This window comes from Myotis nattereri, assembly GCF_964212035.1.
Source record: "Myotis nattereri genome assembly, chromosome: 12".
Lineage (NCBI taxonomy): Eukaryota > Metazoa > Chordata > Mammalia > Chiroptera > Vespertilionidae > Myotis > Myotis nattereri.
This window is the reverse complement of record NC_138087.1, coordinates 59,025,143-59,048,946: the sequence shown is the minus strand read 5'-3', so window position 1 is coordinate 59,048,946 and position 23,804 is coordinate 59,025,143. Positions and strand designations below refer to the sequence as shown.

Below are 23,804 nucleotides of genomic sequence, written 5' to 3'. Positions count from 1 at the left end.
CCTCAAACCTGTGGAGGCTGCTGCAACACCCCCGGCCCCTGGGATCAAAAATTCAATTTAAAATTAGTCCAAGCATCATACTAATGCTTCTATTTGAAATGTTGTAACCAGAGCTTTCCTATTACTGACCCTAGAGAGAAAGGAAGTACTGAGTCGTCAGGACCTCCTATTGGAGGACTAAATACCCCCACGCAGCTGTAATGAGATGTGTCATCATACTGAAGCCTAAATCTGGGCAGTGCCAGGATGCCTGCGGAGATTTATCAAACCTACTCTATTCATTCACTCGCAAAGGTGGCATCTCTTCCGTGACCAATGGAATTTTTGAATAGAGAGGAAAATTTGAAATGTGGGAGTCAAGGAAATAATTAGATCAATATTGTCTATACCAGGAGCTGGAAAACATTTTCTGTTTGTGCCAGATAGTAAATATTTTAGGTGTTGTGAAACCATATAGTCTCTTTCCCATCTACTCAACTCTACTGTTGTAGTGTGAGTAGCCAAGGCTGTGTGCCAGTAACTCTTGATTTACAAAACAGGTGGCTGGCTGGATTGGCCCATGGGGCATAATTTGCTGAGCCTTAGTCTATACGAGGGACTTAATGCAATGACTCAAGTTGTCAGAATGACCTGGGCTAAAGCTCAGATAAATCAAACCTGATGTCAAAGTGTGTGTTGACTAGAGATTAGCTGACCTAACACATGGGACTTCAGACCGAAAATGAAGAGAGAGGCAATAAAATGCTTAAGTTGAAATGGAGAAACTTAGCTTCTGTAGAAGAAAATAAGAATAACATGGGAAAAAATTACAACGTACATGACTCAGTAATTCACATTGGAAACTGGGTAGGGCTCTGAAACATTATTCGCAGCCTTATTTTTCTATATTCTAAGGCAGCAATTTTCAACCAGTGTGCCGCAAGCATTTTTAAATCATGTAATACCTGACTATTTAGTCAGGGGCACTCACCTCTTTTCCCTTAGATTGTTAAATTTTAAAAGTGACATCAGCCAATACAACAATTGCCATCCAGTGTGAATGAATCGAAATTATACCTATTTTTATCATTTCAGCAAAAAATATATATATATTGTGTGTACCACAGAATTTCAGTGATTAGTTTGTGTGTCATGAGATGAAAAAGGTTCTAAGGTTCAGAGCATGATTAGTAACTCAGCGAACTCACATTTCTGTTTTCTGGGGACTGTTCTAGTGTGCCTGATGTTCCTGTGTAATTATCAGTACTATCGCTGTTTAAAGAAGTGTCCTAGGCCTGGCCATTATGGCTCAGTGGTTGAACCTCGACCTATGAACCAGGAGGTCACAGTTCAATTCCCAATCAGGGCACATGCCTGGGTTGTGGGCTTGATCCCCAGTGGGGGGCATGCAGGAGTCAGCCAATGGTTCTCTCTCATCATTCATGTTTCTATCTCTCTCTATCTCTTCCTTCCTCTCTGAAATCAATAAAAATATATATATTTTTAAATGGCCCTTTCCACCCAGTTTCAAAGGGCATTGTACCAAGTCCAGTGATACATTCCATTTATTATTTAAATGTAAATCTCAGATAAATGCAAGTGTAAACCTTAAGTGAAAATATTCAATATTAGGGTTGTTTTATAATCTGAAGCATCACATTTACCTTGGACGTGGGCGCTTGATTCTTTCTCGAGTTTGCTTCTGTTTTGTGGTGAGCCCATTTGTCTGCTTTCTGTGAAGTGTCTAGCTGACTCTTCTCTGTGTGGGCGCTCTGCGTAGAGTTCAGTACCCATTAATTCTGAACAATTCACATACAAATAGGTAGTTTAACCTCACATATTTCCCCAAGGCCTGAGGAGGTTGACGCAAATATAAACAGGCTTGGAAGAGCTGCTGAGATTTTTAGCTGAGACTTTAAAGAAATTCTTTTCTCCCTGGGACTTTCTGGCGATGGCTGTAATCCAGCTCAAGTGCTCCAGCGCTGTGTACACTGTTATCCTCCCTCCTTGATTCAGGCTCTCTGACATCCCTGGCTGTTTGAATTACACACCACAGGGATACACAGGGTGGACGATGCTAGTCCATCGGGTTGCATCAATCGATTCTTAGAACCCTTTTCTGATTCTATTATTCTGTGACTGCTGAGCAGCCTGTTGTGTGGGGTTTTTTTTCCATTAGAAGCTCACACACAGACATTTTTAAAGAGCCTATTGTTTTGAATGAATTAAGATAAAAATTAAAGCGAGAAATAATTTTAAGGGGAAAGATAACATGAAGTGTGACAGAGATATTATACTGGTAATATATCAAACCTAAAAGAATTTTGTGTCAGTAATGGCAACCAATATGAAACCAATATTTATCAAGCATCTACTGTGCTCCAAGCACTGTATGTGTTGTATGATGATGATGGTGGTGGTGATGATGATGCCAATAATAGCAGCTATATGCTCAGGACTTGTGACCACACAAATGAGGGAGGCATGGGCCCTGCCCTCCTGAAAACTTAAGAGCCGGCAGGAAAAGCAGACATTGAACAAATCATTCCAAGTGTTACCTACTCTGTGAAATTGCAGGGTACAATGAGAGTCAGGGCCGACTCCTCTGAAGAGTGACTTCAAGGACTAGCTACACAAAGGGAAAGTAGGGTTAAGTTCCTATGGCATCTTGTCAGCATTATAATGAAATGACATTGAATGAAATATTATTTGAGGACCTACTGTATAGCATAAAGACAGATGAGCATGAAAGAGATACAGTCACTACTGTGGATCAGACCCACAGTATTTCAGTCTCAAGATGAAAGTTTTAAGTTGGTCTTTGTCTAGTTCTAACCGAGGAGGAGCACAATTTATTACCTTAACCATATAGTATTTTGCCTGATAGGCACTTTATAATAACTAGATTTATTCTATGTGCCAGTTTATACCGCTTCTAAAAAATTGTCATGGGTTCTCAATATAAAGCAGAAAGTTGGTTTTGTATTTTCTGTTTATTGTTTCCATCTCTTTGCTTCTGAAGATAGAACAAATACTGATGTGAAAGCTGGGATATGAAAGAGCATCTCCCTCCTATGCCTGCATATTTCTATATGCATATTTATGCCTGTGTGTGGCATAGAATTCTAAATTATTAGATTTCAAAGAGTGATGGGAAAAGAACATTTTGAAAACAATTCTAAGACTAATTTATATTAAAGACATTTCTTTTTCTCCTTCATAGCTCCATCATCCATCCCAGGGCTTCCGCTTTGGAACTGTCCGGGAAAGCAGTGCTGAAGATTATGTGAGGCAAAGCTTCCCCGAGATGCATGAGTATATGAGAAGGTACAATGTACCAGCCACCCCCGATGGAGTGGGGTATCTGAAGTGAGTGTCAGCCTCTTGGGGCCAAAAAGTTCTCACTGAGGCAGTGTTTGTTGTTGTTTTTGTTCTTGTTTTAAATGACAGTTCAACATACCTACTGTGTGTTCAGTAATACCTCACACTGTGTGAGATCCAGGAGACAGTATGGAATAGTTTGCATTTGATTATGGGACTAAGATTACTGCATAGTCCCAAGTTAGGAGTAGCTTTTCTCTAAATGTCAGTGGGGTCATTAGTGGAGCAGATGGTGGGGGAAGCAAATGTTGGCTTGACTTCACTTGAGAAAACAATGGTGCAGAAATGATAAAACACTCAGGGAATGTGGCCAGAAGGTAAAGTGTCCCAAAGCACCCATTTCCTTCACAGTGAATCTCTCTCCTCTTTTCACAAGGAAGAGGGATTTATCTTAGAGATTTCCTATAGACAGGAAATAAGATAAAAAGCAATGATCCCATGCCTGCATCCTTCCCATCAGAATCTGCAAGAAGCAATCAAGAGCAATGCCATTGCCATGGCAGATTACTGGAGCCTGTAATTCAGTGAGGCAGAATGCAAAGGAGGGTGAGTAGGTATGGATCAGCTCATCTAGTCGTCCTGGGAGAGGGGAAGGATTGGCTCCCAATAAGCACTCAGCATGAGAGTGAGTAGTCCTCTCCCTCCTGCCTAATGGTCCCAGGACAATGACATATAGTCAATCCTCCAAACCCTAGAATTGCACAGCATCAGGGAACTGGTTTCTCTATGGTTGACCACAATAATCTTCCCAAATTCTTTTTTTTTTTTTTTAAGAAAGAAGGAAAACAAATAACTTCATGGGACAGAATGGCTGGCTGTGTGTTTCTCAAGATCCCTAGTAATAGGCCCCTAAAACAATCTTAAGGACTTTAAACTAGAGTCTAGAGAGGAAGCCCAGTGCTCTCAAATTTGCAACATTATATATGATGCTCAAATACTATGAAATGGTACTTTTAATTTTGCAAAAACATTAGAGTCCCTCTAAGACACAGAGTTAAGTGCTCCTTGGCCTCCCACTCCTCTTCTGTATTCTCTTCTTCAGGCAAAGTCGTGGCTGAGAGAGAGAATAAGATGTCAAGGAGATGATAGTGGCTTCCAGCTAGGTATCACTGGCTGACAAACCACGTTCTTCTGGCACAAACGGGTATGATGGGCCACTGGTGCTCTCCCCAGCTCCACCTCACTCAGGGCATTCATTTATTCTGGAAGCTTCACCTGAGAAGGCCCCAGTGCTCAGAGTTGACCCCACTCCAGCCTGGAGAGAAAAAAACAGGTAGAAAGGCAGGTGCAGATGAAGAAGTTGAGGCCCAGAATAAGCAACTTGCTCATGGTAATACAGCTAGCAAGTGGCAGACTCAGGACTAGAATCACGTCTCTAGAATCCAACCACAATAGGCTGGTCTAGGAGCCATACCAGAAAAGCAGGACCCAGATGGTCAAAGAGTAGTCCGTGTTCCAGCAACATCCGTGTTCCATTTGTGGACTCGTCACTGCCTGAGCTCTCAGCCACCACTCCAAGCAACTGCCGTCCTCATGTTACCTACCTGATATCCCAGAGCCCTGACCTGCAGGGCCCAACCCCTGGAGTCCTCCGTACAGGAAAGGTTCCTTCTGTGTGAAACCTGTCCCTCCCTCTCCTATCAAAATTCCCCTGAGCTTAGTCCTACTCACTTAGGACCCTGATTTCTGACATGACGCTTTTCTTAAAAAGTAATCCCTATTTAAAGTATTCATTTCTTTCTTTTTTTTTTTTTTTTCCAAACTTTATTTCATTCTAGCCATGGCTGGAGCCGCTGGGTTCCTGGTATTAAAAAGATGCCAACAGAGGTAGCTGTGTCTCACCCAGGGGCCCAGCCCACTCCGAATACCCCAAAAAAGGAGAAAAGAAAACACAAAATAAATCAACAAAATAAAACCAAGCCGAAACCGGTTTGGCTCAGTGGATTGAGCGTTGGCCTGCGGACTGAAGGGTCCCGGGTTCGATTCCGGTCAAGGGCATGTACCTGGGTTGCGGGCATATCCCCAGTGGGGGATGTGCAGGAGGCAGCTGATCGATGTTTCTCTCTCATCGATGTTTCTAACTCTCTATCTCTCTCCCTTCCTCTCTGTAAAAAATCAATAAAATATATTTAAAAAAATAAAAATAAAAAAAAATAAAACCAAAAGAACGAAGAAATTCAGATCGTTTTCTTCAAGCCTGGCAGGAACCCACAACAGTTTGTGTGTAACAGACGTTACAGTGGGGAAAGCCAGGGCCCAGAAGAAGGCCAGCCAGCCCGCCAGCTCCCTCTAAAGTATTCATTTCTTTTAGTATGTTTACATATGACTATGTTTTGTGTTTTATGTATTATGAAATGAATGTTCAAAAAGAGCACGAGTGTTTAATGAGAGAAACCCCTGGAGGCTCTACCAACTATAAGGATGATTCAGCCAGACTAGAAGCTGCTTATGCCCGACTCACACCCAGCCACTTCCTCACCAGTGGCTCAGGGGCCCATGAGAGTCTGTGAGCTTGCTTCTTGCCTCCCCATGTTATAGAGACCTGTCACAGCCAGCCGCACTTTGCAGTCTGAAATCAGTAATTATTTAAGGATACCACTGAGAATGGACCTCACGAATTACTTGTTAGGAAAACTGAGCCCCAATTTTTATTGCCACCGCAAATATTTGCAGAGTATTGGTAAATGGTGACTTGTTGCTCTATAGCTCCCAAGGTAAATTCTGCTAATATAGTGGTAAAACTTCGGAGAAACATCTTTCAATTCCACTTTTTTATTTTTATTGCCAAGATTCCATTAAGGTTCCTCATCCTCAGTTCCTGGGAGAGCCCTTTCTGAAGCTTCCCACAGCCGTAGAGCTAGGAGATGTTCTTCATTTGGGGTAAAGTTAAACATGGGCCTCATGGTACCTTAAATCCAACACCCTGTGGAAAAGGGGATGGATTGTGAATTGGTGATTCTACTTCCTGGAAGAGTAGAAGGAGGAAGCAATGGCCACTGGCACCAAGAAGGAACTTGACCTACTTACTATATGTCCACGTGTGCCCCAGACAAAGCCATCCATGTAAAGATGCACATCTGCCCAATGATGAATCTTAGAGTCTGGGACTGGCTTTCTCTTTTAGATCTTGATGGGCCCTGGCCATGTTCTCTGTAATGAATTCCAACAGCCTCATTTCTGGCTCTAAGTGAGGAATGACTGAACCCAGATGGGGCAGAGACGAGTTGTTTTTGCCCAGCTGTTTGGACAACCCTGAGAGTCAGAAAGCCTTTCTTAGATGGATGTATGTCCACATCTTTCCAAAAAGGATTTGAGGAGACTGAAAACAAGAGTCCTTGCATACAACTTAAACAATTCTCTTGGAAACTCCCCTTTCCTTACCCTCCCCCCCTTTGTAAGTGGGAGCTCCTCTGGACCATCTCTGTGCCTGGATCCAAAAAATGGGGGAAACACAGAAAGGACGCACAAGGCATCTGTTGACATCTTAATCCCAGCCCATGGCTGACTCACTGATACTATCAGGACACCTGCTTAAATGATTCTTTCCAGAACTGCTTCCTGGGATGAGAGTGAGACATGAATCTCTGGAGATAAATTAATAAAACAGATTACTAAGATCTATCACAGATTATTCCCCTTGCATTTATTGAAAGCTAGGCTGTAGACTTTAAAGAGACCTTAACTCCCTTTCCCCCGAGAATGCTACATCTCTTATTTGCATTTCCTTATATCTCCTCCTAAATGTGAAATAATGCCGGGTCTCTGAAAAATAGGGTAGTGATCATGACAGAAAGAAATAAGAATATCCACATGCTGATAATGAACCCACCTCGCTCCAACACTGACTCGCTATGTAGCCTGGATCAAGTTACTTTGACTCTCTGAGCCTCAATGTCCTCATCTGTTAAAATGGGATAGTACCACCCACTCGTGATTTCATGTCAGTGATGAAATGTATGGAGAATAATAAATACAATGCCTAGCACAAAAAAGGCCCTCAGTCAGTGTAAGAGAAATGAACCTTCTTGTTCAATTCAGAGTCACTCTGGCTCATTTGTTGGCTCTAGAAGTAATGGTGGATAAACCCGTTGGAAAGAGGTCATGCTCTCTCATAAGAGAGGCTCTTTCTTCTGGTCTCTTCTCTACAGGTCAGTGAGATGCCAACAAGGCTGAGTCAGCAGCTAGCTAGCTCTTGCTGCCCTTCGTGTCCAGGTTTCTGTCCCCTAAACAAAAGCCAACCGTCAGCCTTAGTGCTTCCTGTTCATTAAGGAATCATTTTTCACTTTTCTTCTCTTGGTCTCAAATGTAGGCATGATCCAGAGAAACTAGACGCCTTCATCATGGACAAAGCCCTCCTGGATTATGAAGTGTCAATAGATGCTGACTGCAAACTTCTTACGGTGGGGAAGCCATTTGCCATCGAAGGTATTAATCAGTCACTCTTAATTCACTCTTACTCGGGATGTGCTCATTTTGCCAACCTAGCAAGTCACAGACGCCAAAGTCAGAGGCAAAATGCTATTCATCTTCCCTGGTGTTCATTTTCAACGCATAAGCACTTAGCTATTAAGTTGCTGAAGTTAGGAATTTATTTTTCACCTACTCCACAAACATGTATTTACCCACTGTTAGGAAGAGGGGAAAAAAAAGAGAAAACATTGTTGTTACTCAAATGATGTTGCTGCAGATACCTGGGAGTGGTGGCATAGTGTCATAAATGGGGAGTCCAATTTTAAATTAATCTTTATTTTCCAGTGGCCAAATACTATAATGAATCTGATGCAAAAAACTAGAATGATTGCATTTTACCACTGGAAGGACCCCAATATTGATCTAACCCAGTGGTCGGCAAACTACACCTCACGAGCCACATGCAGCTCTTTGGCCCCGTGAGTGTGGCTCTTCCACAAAATAACACGTGAAGGCGCGCACGTACAGTGCGATTGAAACTTTGTGGCCCATGCGCAGAAGTCGGTATTTTGTGGAAGAGCCACACTCGAGGGGCCAAAGAGCCGCATGTGGCTCACGAGCCGCAGTTTGCCGACCACTGAGCTAACCTAATCTCTATACACAAAAAAAGCCTGGGAACGTTACATCACTTTTTCATCATCAGAGTTAGGTGATAATACTGGAATTAGAATCCCAACCTCGTGGTTCTTAAATAAATGTTTTTCCTACTAGTTGGAAAACAAATAGAAAAAAATCCCATTCTGTAGCTTAGTAACCGTTAAGAGTACTAACAAAACCTTGTTTGGGACCTCAGGTTTGCCTCTCTCCCCACTGACAGCAAACTTTTCCTTCCAAGTTGATCAGCCAATCAATCAAACTTCAGGACCAAAGAAGGATTGCTTTGTCAGTAGCTCCTTTCATTCTGGACAACAGTTGATATATGGAGCTGGTAGTTGGAACCAGCAAATTTCATGTCTCCTGGTTCCCAGCTTCCCTCCCCTGACAGTAGACCCTGACCCTCAAGACAGCCATTTTCACTTGTCAGAAAACACTTTAACTTGAAACTGTCCCAGGGCAGGTGTCCAAGTCCTGTTTCCATAAAACTGTACTTCCCTGTATGTTAACTAGTGCAGCGAGACTATTGTGATCCCAGTTTTCCAGCTATAGCTGGTCTCTGTCTCCCCTAAACACATCAGCAAATTTTGTACTTAAGTCTTTGCTTTTGTGATGAATGAGAATATAACAGCTGATGCTATTTCTTCATGCCTTCTCCTCAGAAAAAAAATCAATCTCCTCTCCAGGCAAAGTGACCTCCACCTGAACCAGGGATAGAATTCAGGAAGAGAGAGATTACATGGTAGTGGTCTTCTATTAAGGCTGCAGTCTGAGCCCAGACAGCGTGGCTCAGTGGTTGAGCACCAACCTATGAACCAGGAGGTCACGGTTCGATTCCTGGTCAGGGGACATGCCAGGATTAACGGCTCGATCCCCCATGTGGAGTGTGCAGGGAGCAACTAATCAATGATTCTCTCTCATCATGGATGCTACTATCTCTCTCTCCCTCTCCTTTCCTCTCTGAAATCAATAATATATCTTAAAAAAAAAAAAAAAAGACTGCAGTCTGAGATAGCAAAGTCACAAAAAGAAAAAGAAGAAAGTTTAAAAACCCAAAGAACATTTATTATATAACCCCATTTTGATGTAGCAATGGAAAATTCCCATTTTTGTGTGTGGATTTTGCAGATAAAGAAGGGATGTTACTTTCTTTCTGTCCTAGATTCACTGGGTAATTGAGGTCCCTTCTGCCATTAGCAGCTACTAAACAATGAATCATTGATCGGGGGCATAAGAATGAGGGACTCCACTTCCCACCTTCTCCACTTCAGAGAGCAATGCTGTCTCGTCAAAAGGCTGTAGTGAGATGGCTTGTTTGCCTCTGCTGGACCCCAGTGCCAGATGCCACACAGTTAACTCCCGCTGACTCCCTGTTTACATTTCCATCTGCGCGCCTGAGACTTCTCCTCTTGCCATTCTCATCATCTCCAGACACCACAGTGTCTTCAAAGGGGATAAGCACAAAAATGGCCCATGGAAGAGCTCTCCCTGCAAGAGAGCAGAAAGGCTACAGACTTGAACAGAGAGAGCATTCTCATCATCATTGTTGGTTTATTCTGGGGAGGCGGGGAGAGGGCGGGGAACTATTGCTGATTTATTCTGGATGAGGTGCAAATCAGAAAATTTAATTCAATACTGCCCCTGGCAACAATTTCACAACCTAAAAACAGAACTTGGTAAAACACAAAGAGAACTTACTTCTAAGTTATAATCAGCAATGTGATGAAGATACTAGGGAAAGGCTTGATTGCTGCTCTTTGAAAAAGCATGTTAATTTATAGATTTTTAGGAAATTTCTCTCTCTTTTCTCTCTCTCTCTCTCTCTCTCTCTCTCTCTCTCTCTCTCTCTCTCTCTCATTTATCTTCATTGTTGAAAGTATTACAGATGCCCCTTCTTTTTCCCTGTTGATCCCCCTCCACGCCACACCCCCTACCACAGGCCTACTGCAGGGAATCTTTCTCTCTTAATGAAATTTTAAAAAATATTATCTGCTTTCCTCTAACAACATTTAGGTTTCTGGAACTTATGAAAATGTCGACTTTATTATTAATTCATTAGACTTTATAGGCATAAAAATATCATCAAAGCAATTTATGAACAATTTTTACTTACAGGACTGTTGCATATGTCTGGTTCCTTTCACAGGATCTAGGCATATAACAGTTATGTGATACATGATGTATTACCCATTACATAACTCATTAGGTTAGATTTGAAATAAGTACTTAATTCCGTCGCTAATGTAGTCATCAAAAGAACCCTGATGTTCTGCATGCACTTTTCCAGGTGCTTAAATGACTTTGGGAACTTAGGAGGGAAAATGGAGTACATTGATTTCTTCACGCTCAGTGTACATTCACTCTGTATAGTACTGATATCACACCACCCACCGTGACTACTGAATCCACCCCCAACTTCACCGTTAACCATTGATTTAGGCTGGAAAGAGAAAAGGTGAGGCAAATGAGAGAGACAGTGGCTCCACGCTGAGTCTGAAACCTTTTCATGAGTACTTAGCATAGCAAACCAAAACTATGAGGAATTTCAGAGCTTGTGGAAAAGTCATTTCACATACTATATACACCAGAGAAAACAACGACATAACATGTGCTCTGCGGGTTGGGGAAAGGGGAAGAAAGTGTTGAGATAAATGAACACATGTCCCAAATGTATGCTTTGGAGTGAGCTGACAATAAAGGTCACACGAGAAAAAAGAAATGGAACTGCACAGTAATGATTTGTGACCTTTCTGCCGGAGACCTTTGCCCGTTTTTGAGTTTGTTCTCTTACTTGTTTTCCACTAATTATTGAATACCGTGCTTGGAGCACCAGCTGTGAATGTGCGTGCTTGGGTTAGAGCAGAGCTGCTGTTACTCCTGTGCTACGTGGGGCAGGTCTCTTAATCAGGTCTTCAGGTTCCTCATCTGCATAATGGGTTTATGAACAATATATCTAGGCTAGGGTTGTAAAGATTGGGTAAAGTAGGACATGTAAAGCATGTACAAGCACATAGAAAGTGCCTAATCAATTATTATTCAATATGTTGAATTAAGAGATTAAGACCAAGTCACATAAAATTGTCCCAGGTAGAGAGCCTTCAGGTACTCAGCTTCTCCCACACACTCCCTCTCCACTTCGATGTGCTGGGGATAAACGAACCTCATTTTTAGTGTCATCTTTATAGTTGAGACTATTTCAATATGTTCTCAACCATTGCCCCAGAGTAGCTAAATATGGTATTGCAAGGACTGGCTGCAAAACTGAATTAGTCTTTTAGTCTTTCTTCCTGAAACCCTCTCCCCTTTTTTTTTGTATGCTACCTGAAATCTTATTTTCAAAATATCTATTTTCCAACCACATTTCAGGAAGTTCTCTTAGTCCATGAATTTTTAACTATACATTTCCTAGCCAAAATATATTTCCACCACTCTTAGCTGAGTAAAGCTGATTTATCCATGGGGAAAAGATCAGGATTCTATTCTGAAAATTGTTCTTTTGGGCTATTAAGCTGTATGCAATTTCCAGGGTGCCTGATGCCTTCATCTTTAGGGTTGAAGGATTCCATTTTGCTTCATCCATCAACCACAAAATAGTCAACCTCGTCTTTATTGCAAAACCATGTTTCTAATGATAATGAAAGCAGCTCAGGCTGCTAAGTTGAGTCAGCAATTTAAAAAGAAGAATTCTTTGACCAATGAACACATCAAATTCGAAAAGCAACTGATAAAGAGAGGATGGGGATGAAACCTATGAAACCTTCTAACTTCTGCTATTTTATGTTTCTGAATAAAATGGAATTTTATGTCTTTTAACATAGACAGTTGTCAGTTAACTGCCAACAAGATGGCGGCTAATTTGCATATGTAGGCACAATGCAGGGAGGCGAAAGGGAAAGCAGGAAGAAGCCCCCTGCCACTGACAGTGATCTGAAACCCAGGGGGGAGCTAAGAGCTGGGGGGCAGGGCAAAGGCGGCCCTTCAACGTAGCTTTTGCCCTAGGGCAATTTTTATACTTTTGTTGTAGTGCCAAAATTCTTTTCTTAGCGTATGTAGATTTATTATAAGTATTAACTTCAGATTTTTAAACTGTCTTATCATGTATTTTTGTCACATCTTCCCAAAATACCACGGTAAGAATCAGTCTCAAATGTCTTCTCTCATCCTCTCCTATGGTAGCAACCTATCATTCCTCTGAACTCCACAGAGTTTTATCCATTTTCCTCATTGCATCCTCGTCATTATATTTCACCCATATTGAATTTATGCCTCACCTATCTTTTTTCCCAAGAAAAGCCCTGTGGCTTCCCACCATGTTGTGTAGTTATATATGTGTGTCTCATCTCCCCAGGTCACCATGAGCTTCTCATGGCTAGACCGAGTGTCTGATTGAACTTGGCAGCCTTTACAGCACTTGGCGGAGTGTCTGATACAAAATGAGCATTCACTACATGTTTGTGGGATTAATGAATAAATGCATAGGAGTGCAACAAATGCTTATCAAGTGAAAATTGAAAACCATTCTGCCAATTCTACACGAAGGTGGGCTGAGTAATTTAAGAAGATTCGTAGGGGGAGTAATAGAGTCAGGGAGCATCCTTGCTAGTTAATTTCCAGTGTATAGATGGCATATCTGTCTATACACACACATTTACATGGACAAAATATGCCCATGAATGATATATTTGTGTCTGCTGTTGAAAACAAACCACCAGTTTAGATGATTGTGGTTTTATACTGAACTGCTGCCTAGTTTGGGGGGATCACATCAATATGACTGTGGTGATACGGCCTGCATTGAAGGGGCGGAAATAGCCAAGCATTTCCTTGACTTGGTCACATGCTATACTAGATACAGTGGACAGAGCACTGGCTTTAGACTCAAACAGACCTATTTTCAAACGCTAGCTTTGCCAACTATGAGCTGTGTGACATTGGGCAGTTCACTTATTCAGTCTTTAATACTTGAGGAATACATATTCTGCTTGGGTTACCAAAGGAATTAGACACACAGTCTGGCACACAGTAGGTCTCAGTATGTTCTAGTTCTTATAATCAGAATTTCAGAGTGATTTCACTGAACTGTATGCCACACTCTAGTACACTATCTTAGTCTAGTGCAGTGGTTCTCAACCTTCCTAATGCCGCGACCCTTTAATACAGTTCCTCATGGTGTGGTGACCCCCAATCATAAAATTATTTTCGCTGCTACTTCATAACTGTAATTTTGCTACTGTTATGAATCGTAATGTAAATATCTGATATGCAGGATGTATTTGGGCAACCCCTGTGAAAGGGTCGTTAGACCCCCAAAAGGGTTGTGACCCACAGATTGAGAACCGCTGGTCTAGTGCATGATCTGCGAAACAGGGTAAGGTTTGCAAAAGGTTTATTATAGAGCAGGACTTGGTATATAATAAGCCCTCGATAAATATTAGATGTATTTGTCATTGTTGTTGAAAACTATTGCCACAGGAGCTGATTATTATTGTATTTTTATAGTATTTTTGTTAGTTACAGACTATTAGATATAATAGTTTGTAATATATTGTGAAAAAATATAATAATATTCAGCAAACCAGGCCTACTTATCCTGACCATTAACCCGCTTCCACCAGAGAGTTCCAGTTCCTCCTACTATATGTTTGTGGATGCCCCAGTTCTTCATTCTCATGGCACTTATCTCAATGTAATAAAATAATCATTGTACAGTCATTGTTTCATATCTGTCTCCCTAATGGAGTGGATACACTGCAGCTACAGGGGCCATATCTGCCTTGCTCACTGCTAAATCCCGACCACTCAACACAGTGCCTGTTCACTCAGTGTATTTGTCCATGGAATAAATGAGTGAATCAGTAAGTCAGTGAATATTATTATACACGTGCCTAGGATTGTGCCTGGCATGTAAATAAGTATTGAGTGAATGTATGTGCGACGGAACTGTCAATAGCATTCATTATAAGAAATGTTTCTAAAGAAAACTGCTACATCCTTACAATTATTCATCACAAAAAAATGTTATTTTATGATAACATCTGCAGAACAGGCTGCTCATGTAAAGCCTTTTGTTCTCAGTCTTGCCTCTCCAACCAAAACTAGGCACAAAACAGGCCCTCAAAATAGCTTTGTATATTAAAAATTCTAATCATGCTCTTGACATTGTCAACATTTCCTTGACTTGCCATTGTTAAGGAACAAACAAAATTACCAGGGAAAAGAAACATGCAGCTCTTCAAAACTCAAAAATCTTCTCCGCATTAGTTATGTCTTTTCTTTTATTGGTTATGCACACATCTCAGACCTCATCCTTTTTTAAGGAAGGATTTGTGTAATTTATGTCTCTGCAATAAAAATAGGAACAAAAACTAATCTACTTGGAAATAAATTGTTAAGATACAATAATTATGGCAGGTATTTGTCACCGGTAAATATCTTTGGACTCGTGACAGCCTGTTAGTTTTTATCTGTGAAAAAGAAAGTAACTATATTTTTAGTTTATCTTCCTCAATTATCTTGAGGGCAAAATATCTTTTTTTAAAAAATTCTCCTATTCAGTAGCTCAAGATAAAATGCAGGTAATTAACTCTTCCACATGGCTCATCAAAGAGATTCACAGTGCAGTAACAGTTTGGAAAGCAAATAAAGCCACAGAGAGTGAGGCTATAGGGTCCAAGCTGCTTAAAAGAGCTGACCCCAAATTCCCTCCACCTGTGTTCCTCCCGCATCCTTTCCCCTGACTCCCTCGCCTTCAGTAACTACTATCCTGGACTTTTGGTTTATCATTCCCTTGATGTTTTTTCTAAACATACTTTAATCACATACATATGAATCCCTAAAAGTAGATTGTTTCATTTTGAATCTTTTTACATTTACACAATGAATTCATGCTGTAATTTTCTGGAACTGGCCCTTTTCACTCCGTATCTTTTTTTTTTTTAATATATCTTTATCAATTTCAGAGAAGAATGGAGAGGGAGAGAGATAGAAACATCACTGATGAGATAGAATCATTGATCACCTGCCTCCTGCACGCGTGGGGATCAAGCCCGCAACCAGAGCATAGGCCCATACTGGGAATCGAACCATGACCTCCTGGTTCATAGGTCCACGCTTAACCACTGAGCCACTGTGGCCAGGCTCAGTCCGTATCTTATTGCTAAGAGTCATCGTATTATTGCATGTAGTTATAATTAATATGTTTTACACTATATAATATTCCAATTGTGTAAATATTCCACTATTTATTTTCCTTCCTCTTGTCAAAGCACCTTTGGGTTGTTTGCAGTTTTTGCTATTGTGAACAGTGACTCTCATAGCATATCTCCTGGTGTGTTTGTGGAAGACTTTTTTGAGAATGTACTTAAAACTGCTGGTCTTAGAGTATATAAACGTTCACCTATACAAAATTTAATGAGTACTTGAAATATCAAACTGTTTTCCAAAGGGGTCATATCAATTTGCATGACCATGAACAATGTGTAAGTAATCTTATTGATCTGTCCTCTCCCACACTTGGCATTACCAGACTCATTTTTTTAATCATTGAAGTTAATTATAAGTTGTTATTGATATTTTAGTTATGCTACAGCATATGTTTCATGGTCTTACTATTTAAAAATAAACAAAATAAAAGTAAAAGAGGGTCATGCATGACCAATGATGAGACTATGTCATAAGCCAGATTATAATTACAACCCACTTGTGTGTACTTCAGATCTAGAGCAGGGATGGGGAACCTTTTTTCTGCCAAGGGCCTTTTGGATATTTATAACATCATTCCTCGGCCATACAAAATTAACGGCTTGAAAATTAGCCTGCTATATTTAGTCAAACACTTAATTAACTCACCCCTGATGCCATGGCAGGGTCAGGCCAAATGATTTTGCGGGCCTTATACAGCCTTCAGGCCAGACGTCCCCACCCCTGGTCTAGAGGAAGGGCTCTAGCAGAGGCAGATAGGGGATCCTAGCCCTGCTTAATACCTCAACGATGGCTTCCAGGAAATATCTTGAAAGGAAGCGCAGAGGTGTTGGGATACAATGTGCCACCTGTATACTATGCACAGCCCATTCCTCTCCTTTCCAGACTCATCTACTCTGAGGGGCAGCAGATCGAAGGTAATCATACCTTAGGTACCTTTTGAGTCCTTTGAAGGCAAGATGGTGATGGTTCGCCCTACCCTTGTTACCAGGCCTAATGGCCATATCACATGAGTGTAGTGGCAACCTCTTAGGAGCCTCTCCGTGAAAAACTCAATCTGAGACTATCTTTTCTCCTAGGATATGGCATCGGGCTCCCACCCAACTCCCCACTGACCTCCAACATATCTGAGCTGATCAGTCAATACAAGTCCCACGGGTTTATGGATGTGCTGCACGACAAGTGGTACAAGGTGGTTCCCTGTGGCAAGAGGAGTTTTGCTGTCACCGAGGTAAGGGAAAACTGCGGATAACGTTAACGCTTTGTACAGCTTTACCTTGAAGAATAGGTGTTGGGGTTTTTTTTTTAACTGAAAACAGCCAATTCCCTTTTATAGATGTGAAACGAATACCCAGAGATCTTAAGTGATTTGCCCACGGCATACAGATAATCAGAACCTGCTTTCATGGCAATGCTCTGCCTTTACGATGTAATTATAAAGAAACCTGCAAAGTGAGCCAGAAATTGGATGATTAAGATAGGAAACTAAAAGGTGAACCAAGAGCCCCGAGAGCTGAGGCATTTAAAAAAGAAGCCAAATAAACCAGCACAAGGTCAGCCTGACATTTAAAAGAAGAAGAAGAAAAAAAAATCTAAAGCCAACGATAATGGCTTCAAACAGCTTGTATTTACCAATGACGCCCAACTATGTATTTCAACACAGACTCTTCTCCTGAGTTCCAGAACCATGTATCTGATTTCCTACTTGACATCCCCACGTGACTATTCTATAGGCATCTCATATTTAACTTGTCAAAAGCCGAATCCTTGATCTTCCTGCCTAACTGTGCTCTTCCTCCCGTGCGTCACATCTTGGCAGTGGTACCTCTGTCCATCCGTTACTGTTTCCATAAGCTGGCAGGTGTCCTTAATGCCTCCCACGTCTCACCCTCTATATCCATCAGCAAGCCACATCTCTTCTTTCTATAAAATATGCCCCAAATATGCCCATGTGTTGCCATCTCCACGGTTATCACTTTAGTCTCCAAGCCATCGTCCCTCAGCTGGGCCACTGTAACAGTCTCCCCACTGGTCTCTCTGTTTTCATCCCCGCCTTTCTTCAATTAGTTCTCCACATGGTAGATCACGGTTCTGCTTAGGAGCCTGCAATGGCCTCATGTTAATTAGGGAACAATCTAAAGTACTGAGCATGGCCTGCCGTGCCCTGTGGGATGTGACCCTGCCTAAGTCTTCAGCCTCATCTCATGCCACTTCCTCTTAGATCATTACAGCCCCACCACTGGAGTCATTTTAGGTAGAGATACCCCAGTGGCTTCCCTGCCTTCGGGTCTCTGCACATGCTGTTGCCTCCTCCTCCTTAAATACTCTTCCCCCTGACACTTACCCAGCTAATGCCTTCTCATTATAAACTCCCAGCTGAAATCTCCCTTCTTCAGAGCCTGCCATTGTTCCTGATTCAATCTGAATCATATCTCCCTTTATATCTCATCTCTCACATTATTTCATAGCCCTTAGCATCATTTAAATTTTATTATTCATTAACGTATATTTAATCAGTTATTATATTAGTGTAGTTCTCCATTTAGATTATAGGACCTCAAGGGGCAAACATGTTGTTTACTGTTCTGTTCTCAATGCCTGCTTCATAGTAGGCACTCAGTAAGTAATTGTGGAATAAATGAACCAGAGAAACCAAACAATATATATGAGAAGAAGTTGGGAAGCAAAAGGTCAGAACATAAAGCAAGTGTGATATTGGTAGTATGTTAGGTTGAATAATGTCCCCCGCAAAGTTAACGTCTATCCAGAACTTCAGAATGTGACCTTATTTGGAAATAGAGTTTTTTCGGAGGTAATTCTTTAAGACTAGAGGCCCAATGCATGAAATTTGTGCAAGGTGCGTGGCCCTCACAGGCCCGGCTGCCTCGGCCCTTACAGCCCCGGCTGCCTTCCAGCCCTGCGGCCCCACTCCCCCTCTCCCCCCCCCCCCACCCACTGGTCGTTCAGGAAGGTCATTCTACCATCCGGTCTATTTAGCATATTAGCTCTTTATTATCCTATATAATAAATAGGTAATATGCAAATTGACCCTCACACTATAACACCGTCATTAGATGGCTATGCCCACAGCGGAGGTGGGGTTCCTGTAACGAGCCGTAACAAGCAATCAGCAGGGACCTGAGGCTCCATAGCAGCAGGCCAGGTGGGGGGTACCTGAGGCCACGCCCCCCCACCTAGCAGGGCTTAACAGGGGACCTCAAGCCCCACCCCTGCCCTGCGGGGCTTGACGGGGGACCTCAGGTGGCACCCCCCGCCTCAGCGCCAGGCTGGGGGACCTGAGGGTGTGCCGGGGGACCTGAGGCTGCGTCCCCCACCTGGAGGGGCTTGACCGGGGTGGGGCCAGCTGGGTCTGGATCTCACCCAATGGGGGTGGGGCTGGCCAGGTCTGGGTCTCAGCATGATTTCGAAGAGCACGCAGGTGGATGAGGACTTCACTCTGGGTCCCATGGTGCACCCCAGACTCTGATAGGATAAAGATTTTCATATACATTTTACTAATTTTCTTTCATCTCTGATACTTCTATTATAGAGAAAGGGCAAATAGCAATATTAAAATGTTTCCTCTAATTAATTCCCTTTTAATGTGCACGAATTTCATGCACCGGGCCACTAGTATAGGATAAGATGAGGCGATACTGAATTGGGTGGCCCCTAAATCCTTACAAGGCCATGTGTAGAGACATACAGGGAATAATGCTGGCAGTATGAGAGAACAGCAGGTCATCCACAAAAATCTTCCCTCCCCTCCCCCACCATAAGCCAGCTGCAATTTGAACAGACCATCCAACCTCAGAAGGAAGGTGGGGGCAGGGGGAGGATAAGAGATCAATCAAAGGACTTGAATGCGTGCATATAAGCATAACCAATGGACACAGACGGTAGGGGAATGAGGGCCTTTGCTGGGGGGGCGGGAGGGGGCGTGGAGAGGTTAATGGGGGGGAAAGGAGATATATGTAATACTTTCAACAATAAGGAATTTAAAAAATAAAAAAGAATGGGTATGCAAAATGGGCAGTTTACAGGTAATACTGGCTGAGGGTTGCAAAAGCCTGAGGGTATGCAAAGAGTTGGGAGTTTTCAAAGGGCTGGGGTTTTTCAAATGACTAGGGTGTTCAAAGGGCTGGCTTCTCTGGTTTCTGCAGCCAGTAAACTTCCTCATATTTCATTGGCCAATATTGTGTCATCAGCTCATGTCTAAACCAATCCACAGTGAGAGTAATGGGATCCCCATGGTAACTTACCAACTGTGACTCACCCCCTGGGTTTGGTGATGCGACAGCTTCTCTTGAAACACACTCACCCAGATCAGAGTGAAGACCTAAACAAAAGCAGAACTCCTTTAGGAAGGAGAAGACAAGAGAGTGGATGCTAAATTGACAACCCATTACTTCTGCACCGGCTCTGTGGATGGGAAAGTTGCTTCTCTCTCTCTCAACTGGCCCACTTCCAGCCAGTATATATATATAGTGAGGTATTTGGGTTGGATCATCCTGAAGAGCCCTCCCAACCTAGATACAGTGACTATGGTTTCCCTTTATAGCATCCTGGTTTACAGTTGTGAGTATGCAAACCACAGAGTTTATTCTTGTATTATTATTTATTAACTAGAGGCCCAGTGCACGAATTAGTACATGGGTGGGGTCTGGCCAGCCCGGCCCCAATCAGGGCAGATCAAGGCTGGGCCTGTAGGAAGGAGGAGATGGTGGGAGGTTTGCCAGCCAGCCTACCCCGGTCGGGGCCAGCGGGCCCCACCCCCGATTGGGGTTGGGAGGCCAATTGGGGGCGGGGCCGACCATGGGGAGGGGTGGTGGGCCAGCCGGCCATGCCCCCAAATGGGGTGGGGGGTGCCAACTGGGGACCAACAGTCTGGGGGAGGGGTCATGGGTGGTTGGCCAGCCAGCCCTGCCCCTGATCAGGGTTGGGGGTCCGATCTGGGGTGGGGCTGGCCATGGGGAGGGGCTGTGGGCTGATCAGGGTGGTGGGGGCCCATTGGGGGTGGGGCCAGCTTGGGAGAAGGGGCTGCAGGCCTGTCGTGGTGGGGTGGGCCAATCAGAGGTGAGGCTGGCTGGGGGAAAGGGCAGGGGGTTAGAGGGGATGTTTGGCCAGCCGGCCTCGCCCTTGATCAGGGTGGGAGAGTCCCATCAGGAGTGGGTCGGCTAGGGGTTGGGGCTGCGGGAGGTTGGCTGGCCGGCCGCACCCCCTGATCGGGCCGGTTCGCTGGCCACAGTGAGCATGATAGGGACCAGTCGTTGCGGTCCTTACGGTGTTACGGTCACTGGCTTTTTATGTATATAGATTACTATGTTATTTTCCATCTGAACAACTGTAAATAGTTGTAGGTTTGAACCTTACTAGCTATGTGATACTGGACATGTTACTCGGCCATTCTGAATCTCAGTTTCTGCATAACCATCAAGTTATTGTTGAGACAACCCTGGTCCCGCTTTCCAGGTCAGCTGAATTTAGAAGGGAGAGAGAAGTGTAGGAAAGAGGAGAATGGAAAAGAGGTATATCCTTAGTCGGAACTTCAGAGACAGAAATAAAGAACTTCAGCCCAGCCGGTGTGGCTCAGTGGTTGAGCATCAACTTATGAACCAGAAGGTCATGGTTCGATTCCTGGTCAGTGCATATGCCCCAGTTGAGGGCTTGATCTCCGGTAGGGGGCATGCAGGAGGCAGCCAATCAATGATTCTCTCTCATCATTGATGTTTCTATCTCTCCTTCTCCATTCCTCTCTGAAATCAGTTATACATATACGAAGTAAAGAAGATTCTGATGACATTCATGTGTGTAGAGCTAGGAGGCCCAGCCTCAGCCTCAGGGGATGTTATGAACACACATGGAGCTCTTCTTTCTCAGGGATGGTGGTCTGCACTATGGCAGATCCTGGCCTAGGCAATAACAAACTGCTTTTAATGACACTCACCTGTGTGCATTTAAACACCAGTACATATCCTTGTGGCACATTGTCTGGAACAACCCAAGACAGAATTTCAGGATGTCACCGAACCTAAAGATGGAATGGAATGAAATGAAGCCAATCTTCAGCTCATGGACTGAACTTCCACGAGTCTCCACCTGTTTGCTGCCTCTTTTTTTAAGCTTTCTCCCGGAAAAGGTCAGAAGAAGGAAGCATGCCTGGCAATGCTTTGTTTGCTATTCTTTTAACCTCAAATATCATGCACTGCTGGGCTGTATTAGTGTAAGAAACCAGGACTTATTTTGAAATCCGACAAGACATATTTGAGGCCTGCCTCTACCATCAACTTATCTGGGCAAGTCCCTAACCCACCTTAGTCTCAGCTTCTTCATCTCTTCAGTGGCTCTTGTGCAGAATAAATAAAATAGTCATTAAATGAAGATGTCCCACCTCCTTCCCCTGGGGGTCAGGGAAGGGGTGCAGGGCACAGGGCAGCAGAAGCAGGTATGTTCTGGAGGGCATCTTACCTAACAGGTCCTCTTGAGGAAGATGTTTCTCTGTTTATTTCTTTTTTAAAATACCTATTTTTTTTAATTGATTTCAGAGAGGAAGGGAGAGGGAGAAAGAGATAAATGCATGAATGATGAGAGAGAATCACTGACTGGCTGCCTCCTGCACACCCCACACTGGGACTGATTCCTGGTCAGCGCATATGCCCCAGTGGGGGCTTGAGCAGTAACGTTTGCAACTGCAACTCAGGCATGTGCATCGAACCGTGACCTCCCAGTTCATAATCGACACTCAACCACTGAGCCACACCGGCCGGCTATTTATTTCTGACCTTACCTTCCAATTCCGTGTCCAAGTCTATGTCTATTGCCACAGAGTAATTAACACCCTTTCACTCCAAAAACAGTATCCTAGTTCAGCTAAGGAATTCTATGGTCACCTGGTAATAAGACGTGAGAAACACTTTTGACAGTTGGACATTAATACCTGGTCCCTTGTGAGAACCTTGATCTATTCCCCTCTCATTTCTCAGCAACCCCAGAACTGTCTAGCGACGGTTTCTCTGGAGGAAAAACTCATTTTTTCCAAATTCCAGGGCTTTATCTCCTCCCCAGAGTCACCTAGGAAATTGCAAGTCCAATTCTGCGGACCAGACTCCGGCAATTTTCAGAGCGGAATTTTAAATTGCCCTTAGATGTTTCCACACAATCCTCCCGCACAGCCGTGCCTCTGCCCACAGTAGACTCATCGTAGATCAATTCCACGGGGAAAGCATATGGCAGGCTTTACATGTCCTTCATTTCCTTTGTCTCAGAACAAAAAAAAAAAATTTAATTTTTTTTTCAAGTCACTGAGTGAATTTAAGAGCTCCAGGTAATGTCTTGTAAAATCCGTTATTTACAAATCAGGAAAGGGAAGTCAGCAGATCACAGTTTAGCCAACTCCCCAGATTCTTCAAGGAATGATATTAAGATACATGACGACACCTCTTTTCTAAAGTCTACTGTAAGTAATGGGCTGAATAACGTATCTTTAACCAACTGGGAATAGTAAAAAGGGAAGAGGGAACGGTGATCTTGGCACAAAATAAATACCACACTCAAACAGTCTGAGTAGAGTTCTCCAGAAACCATTTGCAAAGATATAGTTTAAGGAAACCAACCGAAAGAGTGCAGTCTCCCAGGGCAGGTACCGTGAAGGAGCCATTACCACGCCCAGACTCAAGGGGGGACAACGGGGAGCGCCATTCCTAGAACCCAGTGGGGAACAGAGGGGGCTTTCTATCGGAGCTGGCGCCCCTGGTTAGGGAAAACCCCAGTGACCTGGACGAGAGGGCCAGGGAGTAAATGCCTGACATCAATCTCCTTCATGTTCCCATCTCCCTCCACTGCCTTAAATCAAGGCAGCCATCTGTGGGGCCCATAGGAGACCTTCCCAGGGCGCAAAGCAGGATGGGGAAAGGTGAGGAGTGGATTGGGGCGGGGGGGGGGGGGCGCAGGGCAAGAGAATGTCCACACGCCCCTTATGGGGCTGGGCCAGTTAGAAGAAAGTGCTACAGCCTGACCATCTGAGAATGCAGCTCCCCCACCTGCAGACAGAGGGTCCACCTGCAGGCAGAGGCCAGGCCTTGTGCTGGAAGGAGAGAGAAGTAGGACCAGGTCCACTGAAACGACCCTGGTCTTAGGAGTCAGACCACCCTGGCTCTTCCATGACTACGAGGGCCAGGCAG

At 43.5% G+C, this 23,804-nt stretch overlaps 1 protein-coding gene across 2 annotated transcripts in view; it reads left to right on the top strand.

The window, feature by feature from the left end:
• The window catches only part of GRIN3A (glutamate ionotropic receptor NMDA type subunit 3A), a gene marked incomplete at its 5' end in the record, with an annotated part of 145,770 nt that overhangs the window by 92,434 nt on the left and 29,532 nt on the right, over window positions 1-23,804 (top strand). For both annotated transcript variants that reach the window (XM_081103598.1, XM_081103599.1), the window contains 3 exons: window positions 3,203-3,348; window positions 7,670-7,785; window positions 16,704-16,855. In XM_081103598.1, the coding sequence (XP_080959724.1) occupies window positions 3,203-3,348; window positions 7,670-7,785; window positions 16,704-16,855 (414 nt within the window). The remainder of the gene's footprint in view (window positions 1-3,202; window positions 3,349-7,669; window positions 7,786-16,703; window positions 16,856-23,804) is intronic.